Source organism: Fistularia commersonii, chromosome 14, assembly GCF_037954325.1.
Source record: "Fistularia commersonii isolate RoL2024-O1a breed Wild chromosome 14, RoL_Fcom_v1.0, whole genome shotgun sequence".
In the NCBI taxonomy this organism is placed as follows: domain Eukaryota; kingdom Metazoa; phylum Chordata; class Actinopteri; order Syngnathiformes; family Fistulariidae; genus Fistularia; species Fistularia commersonii.
The window spans coordinates 14,595,863-14,616,988 of record NC_141297.1 but is presented as its reverse complement, the minus strand read 5'-3'; the positions used below and the strand labels follow the sequence as shown (position 1 = coordinate 14,616,988).

General features: G+C 40.0%; 1 protein-coding gene across 1 annotated transcript; it reads right to left on the bottom strand.

Annotated features, from left to right (window-relative positions):
• Window positions 1-1,243: 1,243 nt before the first annotated feature.
• Window positions 1,244-5,769, bottom strand: LOC147227361 (keratin, type II cytoskeletal cochleal-like). The gene is made up of 9 exons (XM_086159940.1): window positions 5,161-5,769; window positions 3,670-3,878; window positions 3,528-3,588; window positions 3,336-3,431; window positions 3,049-3,213; window positions 2,828-2,953; window positions 2,522-2,742; window positions 2,327-2,421; window positions 1,244-2,114 (listed from the first exon to the last, which is right to left on the bottom strand). The coding sequence occupies exons 1-9, from the start codon at window positions 5,677-5,679 to the stop codon at window positions 1,957-1,959; spliced, it is 1,650 nt and encodes a 549-aa protein (XP_086016066.1). The 5' UTR covers window positions 5,680-5,769; the 3' UTR covers window positions 1,244-1,956.
• Window positions 5,770-21,126: the final 15,357 nt, after the last annotated feature.

Here is a 21,126-nt window from a genome sequence, read left to right as displayed (position 1 = left end):
TGGGGCTGTCTGTAGAATGCTCGTCACGTTATGTTATTTTTTTTTTTTCTTTTTTTCAGTTAAAAATAAATATATATATATAGATATAATTTTTTTTTTTTTTTCAAATCTTTGTAGTTAACAGTTAAGACAATTTATATTTCATTGTATTTCTTATTCTTCCTCCTTTCTACCATTATCCATTACTGTTATGTTTTTACTTGAAACTCTGGCACAACAATTTTCTTCGGGATAAATAAAGTTGTTCTCATCTCATATATTTTAGAAATATATATATTTTTAATGATTGACGATTATTCCTTTTTTGCTCTATGAGGAAAAACTTTTCTCTCCTTTCGTGTGTGATTCTCCTTTCAATATACAGATTGGTGCTTCACGTGTTCCAGCAAATAACATCAATGCGGCTCCTTGTCTCTGTTCAGGCATGTTGAGCTAATCCCTCTTAACTCTCACTTCTGGATCCTTAAAACCAATATTTCACTCCATGGTTTGTTCATTAGTCATAGTTGAGAATTTCTTTTCACTTTCAAGGTGTGAAGAATCTCTTTTACTGGGTGACAGCAGATACATTTAGTGGCTCAATGGATTCAGCTTTGTAATCAAGTGATGTCAGATACTTAATACAAACTTGACTTACCTTTTTAAACGAGATTACGTACTCGGTAACACATAAAGCAAAAAAAATGCACGTATGTGCATTTGGCCTCTACAGGACTTGACAGACAAGCCAGTCTAGCACTGCGGATCAGTGGATTATATCTTATTCATTTATTTTTGTTTTTTTTTAATCATCAGGCAATAATGCAGCTGTGTGGATGTCATCTTCCTCAGCTCAACTCGAAAGACACATTCTGTCACTCAATGGAATGAAACTGTCCAACATGGGAGTTGTTCTTAAGACCCATTGTGGCTACTTTGGATTCTCTTGGTACTGTCTCCAGCCTCAGCACTCCAACCTTCATGATTGTCACATGGTTAAGGAGCTGGGAAGGTATGAAGTGAGATTCAAGAGGCAAATAGCAGATTATCTTTTGAGTAATTAGCAGAGTCTTGTGAATAATGCATTACTGAACAGGAAACCCATCGTATTTCTGATGAATTTGGTCTCGCTTCGAGTTTACTGATGAGAGGGTAATGTGAAGTTTGAGTTTTTGATAAATTTCAAAATATAGATAATCTTGTAATAAGATGCATGAGGGGACTGTAATGTAGCTTCTGAAGGAAATAAACAACAAGACACTAATTGAAGTGTATAAGAACTTAGATTTATTCCAGCCTTTTGGGTGTTACAGGTTCATTCATAATAAATCAGTGTCCCGGTCAGCCTTAGATGTTCTTTTGATGTGAAATGCTATTAAAGATCAAGTCACAATTCTTGTGCAATTTGTGCAATTCTTGCACAAATTAAATGGGGAAAGTGATGTTTGTGTTTGCGTAGGATGACTGTTGCACAACGACAGATGTAAGACATCAGAAAGGACGGTTGACGCTGAATGTCTACTATATCTGTTTTGCAAGTTATGGACCTTCTCCTTGATGAAAATTGAAACTGCCATTGTCATTTTGTGTCTGATAGGAGTTGCATTGTATGGATTCTCTGCCATAATACTACAAGCATCTTGTCTACATGACAGCACATCCTGCAACAAAAGGGCAGCCAGGCTGACTGATGGAGGAGAGAAAGAACTGACTCACATCTTTACTGCTCACTGTTGTTGGTCAAAAGTATCTCTGCTCTTGCTGATGTTGTCTAAAAATCTGTGACTTAATACGAAAAGAACTTCCCATTACAAGGTGGTGCTGGAAGTATGTGGTTAAGCATGTTGTGTGTGTGTGCATGTCTCTTTATGTGTGTGTTTGTGAGCTGGGCATGTTTGCTTCTCCACCTGATGGAGAGAGATGACAGAAGGTAGAGGATGGAATGAGATAAGAAAAGCATGAGAGCCCTGGGCAGAATTAACGGTTGAAAGATGAAGTGGTGCTCCTTCTTGAGCTGGTAATGGAGCTCCTGGTGCTACCGTAGCCGCCAGACAAGCTGTTGGCATAGCCTCCACCACCCATAGCACTGCTAACCCCTTGGTAGCTCAGAGCAGCAGCCCCTGCGCCACCAAAACCTGGAAATGGGAATTAGAATTTGTCAGATTCAGTTTTCAAGAATTCACAGATATTGTATGAGACACGGCCTTTCCCTTTAACTAACTAACTTACCAACAAACAAACTATTACTATTGCGTTTGTGTGTATTCAAATAAACAACACATGCACAAATCTCATCAATACCCCTAAAATCTCTCTTGCAAATCAAAGGCCCTAAAGTTATACATACCAAAGCCGCTGCCGCCGCCGCCACCACCGCCGCCGCCGCTGCTGCTGCTTGAGCTCTGTATGTGGATGGTTGCAGATCCACCTCCACCTCCAATTCTGTCGGTAGGTCGAAAAACATCAGTTTAGCTGCAGCCCACATAATTTAACAGGTCTGGATCATTAAATGTCTTGTGAGTGGATGTTGCTAGATCTATACCTGGACTCCTCCCCTTCCAGAAGTGTTTTGTATGTGGCAATCTCAATGTCCAGAGCCAGCTTGACATTCATGAGTTCCTGGTACTCGCGGACCTGGCGGGCCATATCTTGCTTGGCTCTCTGCAGAGCCTCCTCCAGCTCCCTGATGCGGCTCTTGGCATCTTTCACCGCCAGTTCCCCACGCTCCTCAGCCTCTGCGATCTGGGCCTCCAGGTTGCCACGCTGTTGATGCAATGTAATTAACACCCTAGTTGCGGTACTTACATGATGTATGTAAGATTATTTAAATATTGAATTATTCGTGCACCTGTCCCTTGATGGAATCAATCTCATTCTGAAGGCGGCTGATCATGCGGTTGAGCTCCGAAATCTCATTCTTTGTGTTGCGAAGGTCCTCCCCATACTGGCCTGCAGACGACTCCATTTCTCTGTACTAAAGGATTGCATTAAAAAGTTGTGCTACATACTTAAAATTTTTGAATTCAGGGCATGCTTTTCTAGTCTCCATAATTTTCTTGCAACACTTACCTTAGCTTGATACCAATCCTCAGTTTCAGCCCGACTCCGGTTGGCAATGTCCTCATACTGACTCTTCACCTCAGCCACAATGGCATCCATGTCCAGGTCACGGCTGTTGTCCATCTCCACAATGACTGAAACATCCTTGATCTGTCCCTGGAGCTCGCGCAGCTCCTGAACCAAGTAAATGAAGAAGAAATTAAGAGAGTAATTAGAAATTTCTTGGCCATCTGTTTTTTAGTTGTTGAAATGAAAAATGGCAATTATAGGTCAGAATTTTGGTTTGTCTGCCTTACCGCCTCATAAACGGCCCTGAGGAAGTTGATCTCATCCTGGAGGGAGTCAACCCGAGCTTCAAGCTCAACCTTGTTCATGTAGGCACCATCAACATCCTGTATGCAGAGCAGATTAAGCTGAATTAAATCTGTGCCAGATTTAAGTTGTAAACAATTTAAATGTCCCAGAGGATACACTGAAGATTAACTTGCCTTTTTGAGGAGGACAAACTCATTCTCCACAGAGGCACGCTTGTTGATCTCATCTTCATATCTGAAAGAGGAGGAAACATTAAAACAGTTTTTGTGCTGAATTCAATACCTGTATGGAGGATAATCATTGGTTTCAACTCACTTGTTCTTGAAGTCCTCAACTAGGCCCTGCATATTCTTCAGCTCTCCCTCCAGCTTGATCTTCTCATTGCCAAGCCCGTCCAGCTGTCTGCGCAGGTTGGCAATGTAGGCCTCGAACATGGCGTCAAGGTTGGAGTGGGAGGTGGTCTGATCCTGCAGGAGGCTCCACTTGGTCTCCAGCATTTTGTTCTGCTGCTCCAGGAAGCGGACCTAAAATGTAAAAAATGAAAATTGTCTATCAACTCTTCTGAGAACAGGTATTTTCTGCCATTATTTAGCACTTCTAATAAAGCAGACTTTCCCATGTCTAACTACATTTTTCCATTTTCATCCCGGATGATCATTCCGATCTCTGCAATCATACAAGACATGCCCACTCGAAAAAAAACGTTTGTCTTCTTTGTTTTACCTTTCCCCTTGCAAGCTACACCTGTGTGTCTTTCCCACACTAAAAGCCCTGGAGTTTAGCCATACTGACATTTGCTTGAATGCAGTGTGCAAAATTCTGTTCCAATTCCCCACGCAGTGATGTGTAAATATCTTTTCAACACACAATTTGTGTACATTCGAATTGGCAATGCCAACATCTTAAACTCTAGTTTCTATGGAATTAATGCTGCTCTAGTAGCACAGCTAAAGTATCCATACAACCAAGTTTATGTCTCTCTTCTCTCTAATGATGTGTCAATAAAATTTAAATGCTGGGTGCCACACCTCACATATTTCAGCCCCATACCTGGCCAGCTGATTCAGTTCATGCCAATTGAGGAGGTAATGAGTAAATAAAATGCCAGGGAATTATTCTACACCACAGAAATATGAAATAAACTCTGTATGTTTGAAAATGTTCCACTACAAAAATAAAACTGGCAGACCCAATTTTTATACTTCAGATATAGTCCTCCGGTTGGACCACTTGACATTTGTCATTTAGGAATGTAGTAAAATTTTCTCATTAATAAAAAAAAAAAAAAAAAAAAAAAAAAGATCCATAAGTGTACAGCATGTTACAGGTCGAAACGAAGGTTTGTTTGTTGCTTCACTGACCGCCAGTCAGCCATTGTTGTTAAAGATGATACTGATAACCTGATCTCTTCTTCCATTTAAACAGAGAACCATCTGTCATTGGATACTGCCATTCTAGTATTTCCTATTTGTTACTACTTAGACATTTGGCCAAGGATAGTGGCTGATGCACTCTTGAATGTTATTATCAAGAATGGTTTAACAGGTCAGTTGCCAAATAACAATGACTTTGATATTCTTCTAAGTGAATTGAACACACAAAATGATTTCAGGCTTAGCAGCTTTAATTCTTCAATTCGCTTCAACATAGGAGACACTGAGGCTTGGATCAGCTGCCATCCGCTACTTTGTAGGCCTCAGTGCCTCCCAGTGTCTCAAGCATTAAAGATGTGCTTTTCATGCCAAAGAAAAAAATCGTAGTCCTAAAAGCATTGAGATAATAAAGGCAGCAAATTGTGTCACTTACCTTGTCAATGAAGCTTGCAAAGCGATTGTTTAAAGACTTGATTTGGTCTTTCTCTTGAAGGCGAACAACTTGGATGTTGGGGTCAATTTCAAGATTGAGGGGGGCCAAGAGGCTTTGGTTGACCTGGACATTTGTAATCGGGGGTATAATTCCAGGGGCACCGAAACCACCAGAGCCAAAAGAACCACCTCCGAAACCACCACCATAACTACCACTGACAGCACTACCAAATCCTGCATTGCTGCCAAATCCCGCACTACCGCCAAATCCCGCATTCCCGCCAAATCCACCAACATAGCCTGACCTAAGGCTGCTTGCTGATGACTTACGGACTGGCCCTGATACAATTAGAGATCTTGAGGAATATCCCACACGTCCAGAAGGACCGAAACCGGCAGAACCAGAACTAGCAGTGTTGAAACCACCCCCAATAGCGAAGCCACCACCACCACCACCGCCGCCACCAGAAGAACTGTAGCTGGTCCTTGAGGATTTCACTGTAACAGATCTTGCAGTCATGGCTGGTCTATTTTTGTTGAGATGGGAAAATAAGGAGCAGAGAGTTTAGGAAGAGCAGAGTTCACGAAGAGGAGAGTCAGGTCCCTCTAAGTACCTTCTTCTGTCCATGATGGGTTTTTATCTGTATCTGACAGAGGGGGAGGTCCAACTGGAATGCACCTCCTGTGTACCTCCCTCTCAACCATGCTCAGATTACTTGGATCTGAGTTGTGTTGGAGCAGCTCAGCCTGTTAGACAGGTAAGAGTGCCACCCTGTAAATTGATCAGGGTGGGACACACCTGGGCGCTCAAAGCCAAATGGCATCAGAGCAAACTGGCAAAGACATGTTTGAATGGGGGTTAGGGTGTGTATGCGAGCTAAATATCTATTTAGATTCCATTTTTAATCATCTTCTTGCAGGACTGACCCGATTCAAAATAATTTCTCCGAATAATACAGTAAAGCACATTTATATGAAATGTCTTAAAATGTGCATTATACTTCCTGAGAAATAATTGCATGAACGAGGTCTAAAGTGACTGTCTTTAGAAAGATATCCTCACTTGAGGCAGAAAGAGACTTTATTTACAGAACAGCTTGTAGTGGAATAATGGAAGTTATTCTGTTTCCCAATAAAACAAAACAAATTGCAAATGCAACACTTTACACACATGCAACTAAAAAATATATATAGCCAAAATATGGCCGTTGTCTTTCATACATTATGTTTCAGGGGTATTGGAAATTTATCTAACATCTAAAATGACCAATTTTATTTGGATTTGTTTTGTGAAATGTTAATTTGGATGACATATCTGGGGAATAGTTTCTTCAATGTTCAAAGTTCATGGTTTATAATTTATCAGTTCAGGAAATTAATTGAATTATTTTTGAGTCTCTCTTAGTGTTTTAGTGTAATTGCCTCTAACTGAAACATTAACTCTAACCCAGTATCGCAAAAAAATAAACATATGTACCTTGGTATTGTCCTTCTGACTTTTTCTGGGGATTTGCAAGGTTATTAAACTATGTAAGACAAAACACTGGGAGTGACTGAAAAAGTAGATGTCATGTTCTGACAGAATTTGAAATGTTACTTGTTGAAACTCATCACAACCGCTGTAGAATTTTGGCTCCCTTGACTTTCTCTGCCATATAAGGCTGGAAATGAGCTTTGGGCCAGAAGGTGTCACACCCTAAGTCAATGCTTCATACCCCTGTCTCATGTCCAATTTTTTCTAATCTGTTGTCTACTTTAAATGTATATGACAATTTTACAGCTAGTATTGGTAAATCCAAGAGATTGGTTTTCATTTGTAAAAAAACAAAAAAAACAAAACAAAAAAAAACTTGAATCTGCTCACAGTTACAACCTCAATTCTTATATCTTAATTGGAAATGGGCCAATGTCTTTGTTCTAAAAAAAGTTTCTTGGCTAGTGGAAAGATTTTGGCCACTATTTTGGACCATTTAACACCATGCTGCAATCACAGGACATCATTTTTTAGATTTTCAAGAAACCAATGAAGTGCTTTCCATAAGAGTCACAGTTGAAGTTCTGAACATAATAATCCAGTGCAGCCTTTTTTTCTTCTGATTCCCTGTTTGGGCATGAGCGCCTTTCAGGTGTTGCTTCTCACCTATAAAATAGTCAGTGGATATGCATCATCTTACTTATCTGAATCGGTGAAGCCATTTGTGCCTGGACATACACTGCACTCCCAGGATTCTAGTGTTTAGTGTGTCTCCATATTCTGGAAAATTACTGTTGGTATGAGCTCCCTCTTTGTACTCTACTCTTAAAAGTACTCTCTCCATCTTCTCATCACAACTCTGGAACCTATCAATACTCTTCACTACCTATCCTTTGTCTATACTCTAACATGCTGCTGCATATCCTCCCTTATCTATCTGTCTGTTTTGCATTCTGTATAAATCAGCCTCTCTTACTTTTAAACATATCAATCATAGGGGTCATCAAATGACCTTTGTCTGTCCTGTTTACACTCTTCAGTCCAGTCAGTGTTCTACCTCTACTTTCCTAACCTCTTTCTTTATATAAACTCCTGTATTCTCACTTCTCTACCAAGTCTTCTTATCTAGAGCTCACTTTGCTTTAAGATGACACACCAACTACTCCTTTATCTCCTGCCTGTCCCACTTAATTACATTAGCTGCAGTTCTGCAGTCACCTGGAGGGCCCTCTTGACCATCCAGGACCTGTCTCATCTCCCTAAAAGCCACAAAACATTCCTTTTCAGCTTTCACCAGTTGTCCCTTTCATCTTTCTTGCAACCAGATTCACCTACCAATGACCTCTTTCAGATTACATAGTCTATACAAGATATACCTCTGTGCGCCTACCTTTGTTAGTATGACCAGTTATCCTATGCCTCTGCCTCTTCGGGAAGAAATTATTCACCTAAGCCATTTCCATCCTTTTCACAAGGCACCTGGATATAGAGGAAATGAGGCAGTGATGGGTCAGTATGTTCTCAAGGACAGGAACATAGAAGGACAGGTTGTTGTAGATTTGATGAGTATCTTCACCAAAGGCTACCCCACTAATCGCACTTAGTCCCCCCCGAAAAAAAAAAAAAACATGAAATGAATGTATGTATATATGTACATTGTTCTGGGATGGCTATTTGGTAGAGTGGTCACTTCTGACTTCCGCCAACTGGATCTTCTGTGACTGAATTGCACTTTTTGTAAGTCGCTTTGGATAAAAGCGTTTGCCAAATGACTGTAATGTAATGTAACGTAATGTATATTTCAAGAAGATTGATTAACAGTGGGTGACAAACAGGAGTATAGGTAGAACCACAAAAGACTGCAGGACTACATCCTGTGTAGGAGATGCAATCTGAAGATTAGGTAATTCTAAGGTAGTGGCGAGGGTGAACACGGTAAGACAACACATGTTATGGTATGCAGGATGACTTTGTGGGTACAAAAGAGGAAAGGAGCAAAGGCAGGGCAGAAGTTGTACCAATGGTGGACGTTAAGGAAGCAAGAATGCCTCTGGGAGGAGTTGAGATAGTATTAGCGTGGCAGTGAAGAATGTCCAAAAGACTGGGCAACCCCAACAAATGTGATAATGGGGTAAGAAGTTGCTTTGTGAGTCATCTTGGCAGAGGAAAGAAACGGAGACTTGGTGGTGGAATGAAGAGGTTCAATAGCTCATGAACAAGTAAAAGTTAGAAAAGAAGTTGTAGGGCAGCAAGACAGAGGAGGAAAGTTGGCAGAAGTGCAAAGGGATTCCTGTGTGAGGTAGAGGGAGTCGGCTAAGACAAACAAGGGACAAATGATGTGTTGGATGACAAACTGGACCCTAGGCTGGAAAAGAGACTTGTACCACTGGCAATGTAGAGATATTGAGATGGGAAGGATTTGCAGCATGTTAGGGTATTTGAGGACAGTGAAGGTTTTATGCTTGCAAATGAAGAAAATGTGAGAATAAGATTGAAAGGGTAATTTTAAGGCCTGAATAATGAAGAAAGAGAGAGGTATGACGATGTTAGAGCAGTAATCCAGAGAGTCTCAGTTAGGTTGAAGCCAGAGTAGCTTTGAAGAGAATAATGCATGGAAAGGTAGTTGACCCTGATGAGCTATGGATATGTCTTGGAGAGGTTGAATTAGAGCGAAATAGTTTTTCACTAGGTTGTTTAACACAATCCCAGAGTGAGAAGATACCAGAGGAATGTAGAGGTGCTTCAGTGCAAATTTTTCAAGAAAAAGGGCGATGTATAGAGCTGCTGCAACCACATGGGTATAAAGCTGATGAGCTGCATGATTTGGCCTTGGAAACGAGTAGTGGATAAGAATTGGGATAAGAAATGTTTCAATATGTGAGCAGGAGTATTGTTTCATGCCAAGAAAGAGCACCAGCGATGGCACATTTGCTTTGAGAATACTGATGGGGATGCTCAGACAAAGTCAGAAAGAGCTGCATTTTGTTTTCGTAGGTTTAGAGAAGCTGTACAACAGATTGCTAAGGAGAGAATTTTGGTATACCATGAGCTGGTTTGGCGTGGCAGAGATATATGTTGAGTTGTCCAGGTTGTCAATGTATCAGGGGAGTATGAAGGATGAAGATCAGCTGCAACGCGATAGACCAGTCTTTTTCGCCTTTCGGCTTTTTCCCTTCAGGGGCCTGTCATCACGGCAAATCAACTGTCTCCATCTAACCTATTCTCTGTATCCTCCTCTCTCACACCAACTACCTTCATATCCTCTCTCACTATGTTCATTAATCTTCTTTACTTTGGTCTTTCTCCAGACCTCCTGCCTGGCAGCTCCAATTCCAGCATCTGTCTACCAATACATTCGCTATCCCTCCTCTGTGCATGACCGAACCATCTCAGTCTGGTTTCTCTGACCTTCTCTCTAAAACATCTAACATGTGCTGTTCCTCTGGTACACTCATTCCGGATCCTATCCACCCTGGTCACTCCCAAAGAAAACCTTCATCTCTACAACCTCTAGCTCTGCCTCCCGTCTTTTCATTATTGTTACTGTTTCTAGGAGATACGTTACTGGTCTCACCACTGTCTTGCACACCTTTCCTTTCATTCTGGCTGATAGTCTTCTATCGCATAGCACCCCTAAAACTTTTCATCATCCATTCCAACCCGCTGGAAGCTGTCTCTTCATCTTTTTTCCACATTCTTCACTGCTCATGACTGTTGATCCCAAGTACCGGAGATCCTCCAACTTCTCGATCTCCACTCCCTGTCGCTTCACTGTTCCACCCGGGTTCCTCTCATTCACACATATATACATTCCTAACAAACTCCTCCTTCAAGATAACTCCTACTCCATTTGTCTTCCTATCAGTACCATTATAGTACAACTTGCCTGCTCCTAAGCTTTTACCCTTACAACCTTTCCACCTGGTCTCCTGGTCATAGTATATCCACCTACCTTCTCTGCATCATGTTAATCAACTCTCTACCTTTTCCTATTATAGTCCTGATATTCAAAGTCCCTACTCTCAGTCCCACACTCTTTCCTTTCCTCTTTTCTCTCTGCTTCCGAACACATCTTCCTCCTCTCCTTCTTTGACCTACAGTTGCCCAATTTCCATTGGTACCCTGTAAGTCATTGGTACCAATGGTGGGGGTCATTCACCCGGGCCTCAACTGACACGGTATCGTCTGACACGCTATCGTTTCATTCGTATGTTTGGTTTTGGTAAAAGTTTTACGCTGGATGCCCTTTCTGTCGCAACCCTCTGTGTTTATCCTGGCTTTGGACCAGCTCAGGGAGACACCGGCCCACTCGGCTGGCTCAGGGAGATATCGGCCCGTGTCACCCTGAGGCTGTGTGTAAATAAAAGAAACCAGATAGAACAGTGAGGATGCAAGCAGAGGAAAAGGGTGCAGGTGTAGGAGTTTAAATATTTGGGATCAACCTGTCAGAGCAACAGGGAGTTTGGATAAACACAATTAGTGCAGGCAGGGTTGAGTGGATGGAATAGAGTTTTGGGGTCTATCTGTGAGACAAGAGTAGCAGTCATCATGAAAGGAAAGGTGCACAAGACAGTGGTGAGACCGACCCTTCTTTAGGACAAGGAGAGGACAACTCTGAATGATAGAAGACAGCAGCAGAGCTGATCACTTTATTAAAATTTCCTTTGGGAGTGACAGGGGTGGATATGATTACAAACATGTGTATCAGCAGGACGCTCCAAGTGAGATCTCTTGGAGATAAAGTCAGAGAGGCCAGATAAACATACATTGGAATTATGAGGAGGAGAGGGAATGAATGTACAGGTAAAAGGATGTTGTAGGCAAGAGCAAATGGGAGATTTATGGATGTGGTGAAGGAGGTTATGCAATCGGTGGGTGCCATGCAGAAGGAAAAATGGAAACAGATGGTCCACTCCAGCTCCTTAATTAGGTAGCATCAATACTCTCTCTCTCTCTGTTGCTTATCCAGGACTTATGGAGAAACTATCCTTCCTGTCACTGGGGAAGAAGTAGAGTTCACCATGGACTGGACATCAGTCTATCATAGGGTCACATATAGACAAACAACCATTCACTCTCTCATTCACACATCTGGGCACTTTAAGGTCCATGCATGCTGAAGGACTGTGGAAGGAAACATGCAAACTCCATACCGAAAGCCCCCTTGTCTGAATCCAACCAGGAACCTTCTTGCTGTGAGTCAGAAGTACTAACCACTAATACTGCTACCACTACTACCAATAGTAATAATGATAATAACAAAAATAGAAATTATGATAATGTCAGTAGCACCCTCAAATGAAATGCAACAAGTATTCAATCTGATGATATCCACCTGTCTGCACATGTAGAGGAATGTTGAAGCTAAATTTCTGTGGGAACTAATCATGACATGGGAGTTCACTGGCATTCAGCCTGTGGAACTCCTGAGAAAAGAGAGAGTGCTTTCACAAGGAATAAGCGGTTCTTTTATTTTGACATTTGATGTATGTTTTTGGAACACTCATCGACTCATGTCTTGTGTTTGTATCTACATGGCCATGCCCTTACTTAGCAGTCACAACAGATGAACTAAGACAACTCTGACACATTGAAAAACGTAAATAAAAAAAGTTCACTTAATTCCAACACAGATTTTTTTAAAGTGGTGGTCAAGAATGCTCGGGAGAAATTACAAACAATATTAACAAAGGTAAGCAATCGCTGGCTAAACAACAGCATACAGACACATGACCCCACTCTTAAGCAGCTGCTTCATCATCAAAAAGCAGCACAGTCTCATCGCTAAATGTGTTTTACCAGTCACCATTTGCCTGTGGGATACGCACAGATTGAGACTAGGTAGTTTGAAAAGCATCATTATTAGTTGTCGAAGTTTATTTTTTTAAATTCATGTCAGGCCTTTATCCTGATCTCCAGTGTTGGTGTTAAAGTTATCTGGATTTGAGAGTTTTTGTAACATGATTTTAGAGGGACCTACCAAGTCTGTTTCTTTGTTCACACAAAAAAACAACACAAAATAAAAAAAAACATATTTACTTTTGGAAGTGGAGCAGAGAATCACAAAAGTGTGACTAAGTTGAATTGTTGAACCCAAGCAACCACATTAACCCAATTAAATTATATTTTTCTCTCTAATGGGTGACAAAAAGCAATTTATAATTTCATAAGTCAAGATTAAAGAATCACTATAAATTAATGCTTGATTGAACATGTGAGTAGAATTAAAAATTTGCTTCCTCCCCTGTCCGTGGTTTCGATTAAGCTGGTCAATGCCAGTGTGGCGAGTGGTTAATACATGAAAGTATGTATCTTAAATTGACTTACTCTGACTTACTGATAGATGAACCAAACCCTTGAAACACCACCCGTTTGTTGAAAGCTGTGATCAAATTAAATTACTTCATTAAAAAAGCTTGTACATGTACATGATTGTAATGACTTTCTTGTAAAATGTTTCGACCCTTGGAACTTGGATCGCTGGTTTGTTCATAATGAATCATTCACGGATAATTCATTCAGACAATACACAGCTGAAGGGGTGACATGGCTGTGCAGCTGCTTTGTCTTGTTACCATGGATGAGAAAGTCTGTTGTATGCATGATAAATATATAAGGACCATACAGTTATTCATTTTTTATTTGAGTTTCTTACATAATAGCCCGGTTGCTTTGTCTTTGAAAGGTCGTCAGAAACCCTGTCACATTAATGTGATATTCTTTGTAAATGAATGTACTTGAAAAAAACCTTATAATTCCCCACAAACAATATGAAAAAGTCCATGCCAATGAAAATTCATTTATGGAGTAGTGAGTTGCGCAGTCAGCAAGAAACGCAGAAGCGAGTTTATCCCAAGAGGTGGTTGGCTGCACTCACATTCATCTCTAAAAACAGCTTTGACAGGTGTGCTGCAGTTTTCTTAACTGTCCTTAAAAGAACGTACAGATATGGTTTGCCGCAGGTGCTCTGCTGAAGATACGCCTTCATACCAGTCACCAACCATCCACCCTGTCAGCTTAAGTAACATGGAAAAAGTGAAATGTAACAAACTACTTTGTATTTAATTGCACTGGGCGAGTCAGAGAGACATTTAGCCCTGTGCTTGTTTACTCAAACTTATTCCAAGGTCAGCTGTTACTTAGAATTTATTGTCATTGCGGCTGCATAAGTGTATCGACGGTAAGCCAGTTACACCCTGTGTTGTGGTTCTCATATGTGAGTGGATGCAGATTTAATTTCAATTGTGACATGTGGAGCCTATGGTTTGGTTATGTCTTTTTTGTTATGACTTGAACAGTTGAAACAATAAACAGAAATCTATCTTCAAGAAAAAACAAATACTTTGTATGAGAATGTTCAGTGTTTCCTGTTACTTTTAGATGACAAATAGTCAGGCTCTTTGTTGCTCACTTAATAATAATTGAAGGTAATTGGAATCACACCCTGAAAACATGTAAACTAAAGTGTTCAGGTACATTGCAGTCCTAGTCTGCAATAAAGGTGCTGAAATTTGGTTAAACTTCTAAAAGTATAAAAGCTATTAGCTTGTACAATGACAGCTAATACAATACTGAGTTGGTTCTAATCAAAGAGGAAAAAGAATTTCAGATTGAGACTATAAACACTCTTGATTAATTATTGTTTTGGCTTGTTACTCCAAAATTGATGTTCAAAATCCCCACCACACACACACATACATACACAAACACACACACACACACACACACACACAAACACACACACACGCGCCTATACTAATAATTAAGATAAGCATTTTTATTGTGGGGATAAGAAATCTAGGGTTCAATATCATATCGATGTTGGCAAGTACATCATCAATATGACCATCCACCTCCCCAAGGACGGTTGAGAAAGTGGAAGGTCCAACAACTAGAACAATAGTTTATTCACTTTTCAAAACGGGTGTAGCTTTATATGGAGGTAGGTTGAGACAGGTAGATCTGGTCTAAGTCGGAGAAGGAAACTCATGCAACATGACCAGACGGGGAATGGTGGTAGGACAACAACATTGGACTGAGGGACACCCCAGAGCAACCAGTCTCCAACCACCACAGTAAATTTAATATAAGAGCTATAATTAATAAGAAAAGCAACATTAAATTATTAACAAAACACAGTTTGGGCTGAGGATGCATATACAATTTACATTAGATATATACACAATTAGAAGAGCATGCGTTGCTGGGAATGGTGGGGGAATGGGGGTTTATGAGGATTTGTTGAGGAGAGTGATTGCCTGTGGGAAAATACTGTTCTTGTCCTGATTGACTTGAACTTGCAGTCTGATAGGAGGGTTGTGAACAGAGTGAGCCAGATGTGATGGCCCATCCTCCTAGCCTGCTGCTTGGATCTGCCGTCCTGCAGAACACTCACAGGTTCCTGTTCGTGGTTCCTGAGATGACTTGCCGTTTGCATGATATGTTCCAATTTGTGTTTGGTTCGGGAAGAGGAGGGATAAGGACACAAAAACCACAAATGAGAAACCATGGACACACCCAGAATAAAAACAGTGCAATACAATTACCTGTATGTCAGTTGTTATTGGACAAAACCAAAAGACACATACATTACATTACATTACATTACATTACATTGCATTTGGCAGACGCTTTTATCCAAAGCGACTTACAATAGAGGACATAGGGACTGCAAATACACTTGCAAATACACGATGCACAGGAAATATACAGAACAGTAAGCTTGGGTTAGTGAGGGTTTTTTTTATTTTTTTGGACAGAGACACACAAATGTACACACACACACACACACACACTGCATAGCCTAACTTGCTGCCAACCTGATCTGGGGCATCAGCGCAGTAAAAAGTCCTGAAAGAGAAATGTTTTTACCAGTTTCTTGAAGGTTGAGAGAGATGATGCTAGTCTTGTTGCTTCTGGGAGTTTGTTCCACCACTGAGGTAGTAGAACTGAGAACAGTTTTGCCTGAGATCGCTTAGAGCGAGCAAAAGGTACTGCTAATAGGTTTGAATTAGAGGAACGCAGCTCTCTGCCGGAAGAAATACAGAAGAAATCCGTGGATGGAACTGCTTTATTGTGAAAAGTTTCAAGAAATGATCAACGAATTTGCCACAATTGCCTGATATCCACCTACTTTTTATCTAAAAAGCAGCACCCCAAATAATCCTCTTATCTTTTTATGAACAAATTGGTAAAATCTTACGTGATTATCATCAATGTTCTTGAGAGGAGACATTTGATTACAATATTCATGTTATTCCTCACAGGGTTCTTTGTTTCTACCCCCATGCTCATACCACAAAGGTCACATTAACGAAATGTAATTGTAAAATACAAAGAAAGTTTGAGTATTAGTTACTTCAGAAACATCACTGAACTATGTACTAGTTGCTTGAGGGTTTAAGAAACATAGAAATAAATCTGGTTTGAAGAGTGGACTCACTGGTATAGAAAACGATGCATTGAATCTCAACGTAACCAATTTTCTTGATCTTTCTATCATGAAATCCTTGTGGAAAAAAAAAAAATACTGTTATTTTTGGGCCTGTGAACTTTACCTCGAAACCATCACTTTGAGCAGGTAGAAAAATAAACCTATCTGAATTTTGGTTTCAGGTGAAACAGGTGGAAAGGCATGAAAAGAGAAAGTGAGGTAAATAAGAGAATGAATAAGTTTGTCCTGCACCTCTCTGCCAAAATGTTGAATATCTGAGAAACATTCCAACTTGCAGTACACATAGTAAGCATAAAAATTATGAAGTGAATGCCACACTTTGCACAATTAAAGAATCTGGGCCAAAAGCTGCAGTCGTCACTTTCCTTTACCCGATTTACCTATTTGTATGGGTAAAATGCAAATAAATTGACAATAGCAAATGTTGGATTGCTTTTCTCTTGAAGTGTTGATTGGCAGGTTAAAAACGATGTTTTGGAAACATAAAACAAAAGGAGTTAGTGTATGGCTTACAGAAACCAAGTTTAAATCCTACTTATGTATGAAAAAAGTATTTTTGTCCCTGCTCAAGAAAATGGATGACTTGTTCCACTCTATGTGCAGTGATGCTGCTTTGCAAATAAACCAATTTTAGAATAAACACATCCTACTATTCACACTAGTTCAAATAAATTATGCGCCCATCATTTTCTTTTTTTTAACTTTTATTTCTTTATGCTTTTAAGAAGCAATGACTGATTGATTTATCATGATTTCCAGTTTTATGCCCCACCTGCGGATTAGGGCTTGGTTACCTGGGGCATTTAACAGAGTAGCTCTGTCAGAAAGGAATTTCAACTAACTTGAGGTTGAACCACACCCCCATGCTCGCCTGTAAATAAGGGCCAAAAATTCAACTCCTCTGTGGCCGCTGAGATTTAAACTGGAAGAAGAGAAGAATGAGAACCCCTGAGGTTGCATTAGAAGATTGCAAAAACAAGTTTGCAAATCACGTAGTTTTAGTGAATCCCCATCATGGAATCATCGATGATCTATACTGGCATACTTGTACTCGAGTCACCCAGCTGACATTGGGTAAGAGGTGGTGTATCCTGGACAGATTACCTGACAGTCAAAGGGGAATATACAGAGACATCCATTTGCTTCCTTTCTTTACACCTACTTAAAATTCCGTTGTCAGTGAAACCACTGTCTGTTTTTGGATTGTATGAGGAAAACCGGGAAACGCAGAGAGAACTCAAACCTAGTCTAACTTGCAGTGAGGCAAAACCATCAACCACTGAACAACAGTTCCATACTTGTAATTATTAGCTGTGCACTCAGAGAATTAAAAAAAAAAAACTAAACAAGCAATTGGGGACACATACTCAGAAAAGCTTGATCTAGACTAAAAGATGGTGTCCTGTCACAAACAGAGGTAGGCAGGCAAAGTAGAGCTTGTCAAACAAATTGTACATTTACATTATGCACCTCCATGCAGCTGTTCTGCACTTGTACTTATATGTTGCACTATTCATTATTACATCTCAATAACATTCTCCAAAAGAACATTCTATTCTGCATAATGTATAAGCTCACTGTCCATATGCATTGAATTTACTTTTACCTGTCCTATCTGTTTATCTTACCACACATTGGAGTATGGGGAAACGCAATTTGTATCCCACATGTATTTACTTCAGGAATTGCATTATGGTCTGATTGACAAAAAGTCACTCTTGACTCTTGAGTCTTGATCTTGAAGAAATATAACATAGATCAACTAAAGGAAAATCAATTAGACAGATCATGCCAATCATGTTTACCCACAATTAATTGTTTTCTATAATTTTTTTTCTACACAGTTGAATCCCACCTAACACAAAGAAGCTATATAGCGCGGTGCTTATCTGATTGCATTAAGAATTCTACCGTGATAATTCAGCATTTAATCAAAATAAGGCCCTCATTCTGTTTTCACTTGTAGAAATCTACATTTCACATTTGCAGACACTGCAGCATTTCTGATGTCCCCACTCCCTGACACACCCGAAAACATGCGCAAATGCTGATACCCACATGCCAATTTAAATAATGACCTTTTCTTCTCCTCAGTCACTATAAGCCACTATTAAACTTCCACCTGACATTTTCATTGATGACTTTTTCTATTGGTCTATCATTTTTGAACCACTCGTCAAAGAGACTCTGCATCAAGGCAGGCCCTAACAGGAGTTAGTCCAACCTTTAAGAGCCAGGCCCCATTTTTTCAATATGAGTCATTTTTTACCTGTTTAAACTTTAGAAGTTATGCGGTTCTCTTGCTGAGACCTGCTTTCTGCAACCTCCCTCAAAAAAAAAAAAAAAAAAAGGTTTGCCCACAGGCATTAGAGATAAACATACTGGATGTGCTCACTGAGCAGTATTATGAATGAGATTCTAAATGTTAAGCCAAGTGGGATAGTTCTTCACTTTCACACAGACGTACTTGCACTGGAAGTCGATCTGGGTTTGGAGCACATTCAGACTGGTTGTATATAACTGAAGGAATACTACCCACCATGAATTCCAGATGGTCATGCTAAAAATGTGTTAAGTGAAAGTTAAAAGAAATCTTGTAGGCATATGAAAGAGCACATGAAAGAGCTGACATAACAACACTCAACAACGGCCAAACACGAATACTACAAAACCACACACACACACACACACACACACACACACTCAAAGAATTATAAGCAGAATATGTGGTTTGTGTGGTGATAGGAAGTAAGTGAAAGATGGTTAAAGTTCATTCAGTATTTTTCATGCTGGCTATTGGAACACCACACACAGAGCAAGGCAAAGAATACACTCCTGTAATGATAGCCCCCCAGCATCCCCAGTGAGAAGCGGGTCATGAAGGATGTGGGAAATATGGATGCTTCAAAACCCAATATCCAAAATGACGGCGAAGCACCTTGTCTACCAAGCATCTTGTGTCCTAGGACTGTTGAGTTACAAAGTGAGAGGCAGCATGCAGGTATCTGCATATTTACTGCCCTGTGGTGCAGTAACATCATCGAGTTTAGCCAAGTGGCTGAGAGGGTAGCCTCCCTGCACATTCAAGTAGATGGGGTTCTTACGCCAATTGTATGATAAAGATTTGCCACAAAGGACTGCCAGATTCCCCTGTTAGAAGGAGATTCAATTCTCGCCTCTGGTAGAACTTTCACCACATCCTGGGGGAGGCTGAAAACACTGGGTCCAAGGGCTCCACACTTTATGGTATGGCCCAGGAAGTTGCCTTTGAACACAATATTCCTGGTTCAATTCCCATTCTCCTCCTAACCTGTTGAAGTCTTGCTGAGCAAGACATTGAACTCCTAACTCCTCTCCTGTTGTGATAAGTAGCTTTCTACTGCTCATGGTTCATCCATGATGGCTTAAATGCAGTGACTGAATTTTGCTGATATGCTGTATATATAACTGACTGTGACAACATAAAAGGGCTTTTTCTCTTTCGTGGCAGCAGCATGGAGCTTTGGCCTATGACATACCACTAATGTTTGACACCACTTGTGAGTGATGCAGTCGAGCTGAAGGAGTCCTATGAAGAATTCAGCTCTGGAGACAGCTGACAGGTACCGGCAAGTCAAGCAGAATGTGGCGTTGGTGGTCGCTGAGACATAAACTTGAGCTTAGGAGATCAGAAAGGCCATAGAGAACGACCCCCAGAATCTCCCTTTTGAGTGTGACAATCTCCTGTTGTCACACTTTGCTGGGCTCTCCTGTCTCTCTGGGGTTGATGGTGCCGAGGTGATAAAAATGCTCCTTGGTGACAGGGCCCATGGGGTGGATGGGTTTGGAGCCCATTCAGTTTGGTTGTATATAATTGAAGGAATACTTCACACCCTGAATTCCAGATTGGTCATGTAGAAAATGTATTGAGTGAAAGTTAAAAGAAATTGTGACATAATAACAATCAACAACGCTCACACATGAGTACTCCATGGTCCCATGTGACCCAGTTACAAATGTGTAAAGGTACATGCAATTTAATCTGTCTATCTATCTATCTATCTATCTATCTATCTATCTATCTATCTATCTATCTATCTATCTATCTATCTATCTATCTATCTATCTATCTATCTATCTATCTATCTATCTATCTATCTATCTATCTATCTATCTATCTATCTATCTATCTATCTATCTATCTATCTATCTATCTATCTATCTGTCTATCTATCTATCTATCTATCTATCTATCTATCTATCTATCTGGCTCCAAATGGCTCCGAAAAATGGCTCCAACAGATTCCAGGAAGAAAATCGGAGATCATTGTTAAGAAAATTTTAGTTCTGGGAAAAGCAAGGATCCAGTGCAGATTTCCAAGCTTTATGGCTTCCAGTAGACGACCCAAGATTGAAGGAGAAGGGGATTATACATTGATTTTGTCTTTCTTTTGTTTCAACATTTCATAATAGAAGAGATTAATACAGTTTTAGTTTGATGCTGTTCTTTTCCTTTCTTATTTTATTTTATTTTATTTTATTTTATTTTATTTTATTTTATTTTATTTTATTTTATTTTATTTATTTATTTATTTATTTATTTATTTATTTATTTATTTAATTCCTTTTATTTCCTTTATTTTGACTTGTGTCACTGCAATGCACTGTATGAAAGGTTCAAGCAATAATCATGATTTAGTTTTTATAAACCCTGTGAATCTCTCCGTCTTTGTGACGTAATGCAAAAGACTGATTACAAGCTAAAATATCATCTTTGTGTTGTGAGGGACTTGCTTGTGCACGGAGTAGAGTTGATACAGGTACCATACAATGGAAAGGGAAGTACTCTTGAGCTGATGCACGTGAGATGTACAAAAGCTACAAATCATATTGTTGTCACCATTTAAGCCGCAGAGAACATCACAACACCACCACCAACAACAACACCAAAAAAACAGTATTCGTAATGTTCTATTGCGTTTGCATGATGGATACATAAGATGGAAGAATAATCACCTGTGTGTATCACTTTTGAACTTGTGCTGTATAGTTGTATATAC

What these genes read in the sequence shown, in the direction of transcription:
- LOC147227361 (XM_086159940.1), bottom strand. Translation starts at nt 5,679, where the DNA reads ATGACTGCAAGATCTGTTACAGTGAAATCCTCAAGGACCAGCTACAGT. An exon ending in TTGCAAGCTTCATTGACAAG is followed by an intron (nt 3,879 to 5,160) that starts GTAAGTGACACA and finishes TTTACATTTTAG; the next exon opens with GTCCGCTTCCTGGAGCAGCA. An exon ending in GTTGAGGACTTCAAGAACAA is followed by an intron (nt 3,589 to 3,669) that starts GTGAGTTGAAAC and finishes CTCCTCTTTCAG; the next exon opens with ATATGAAGATGAGATCAACA.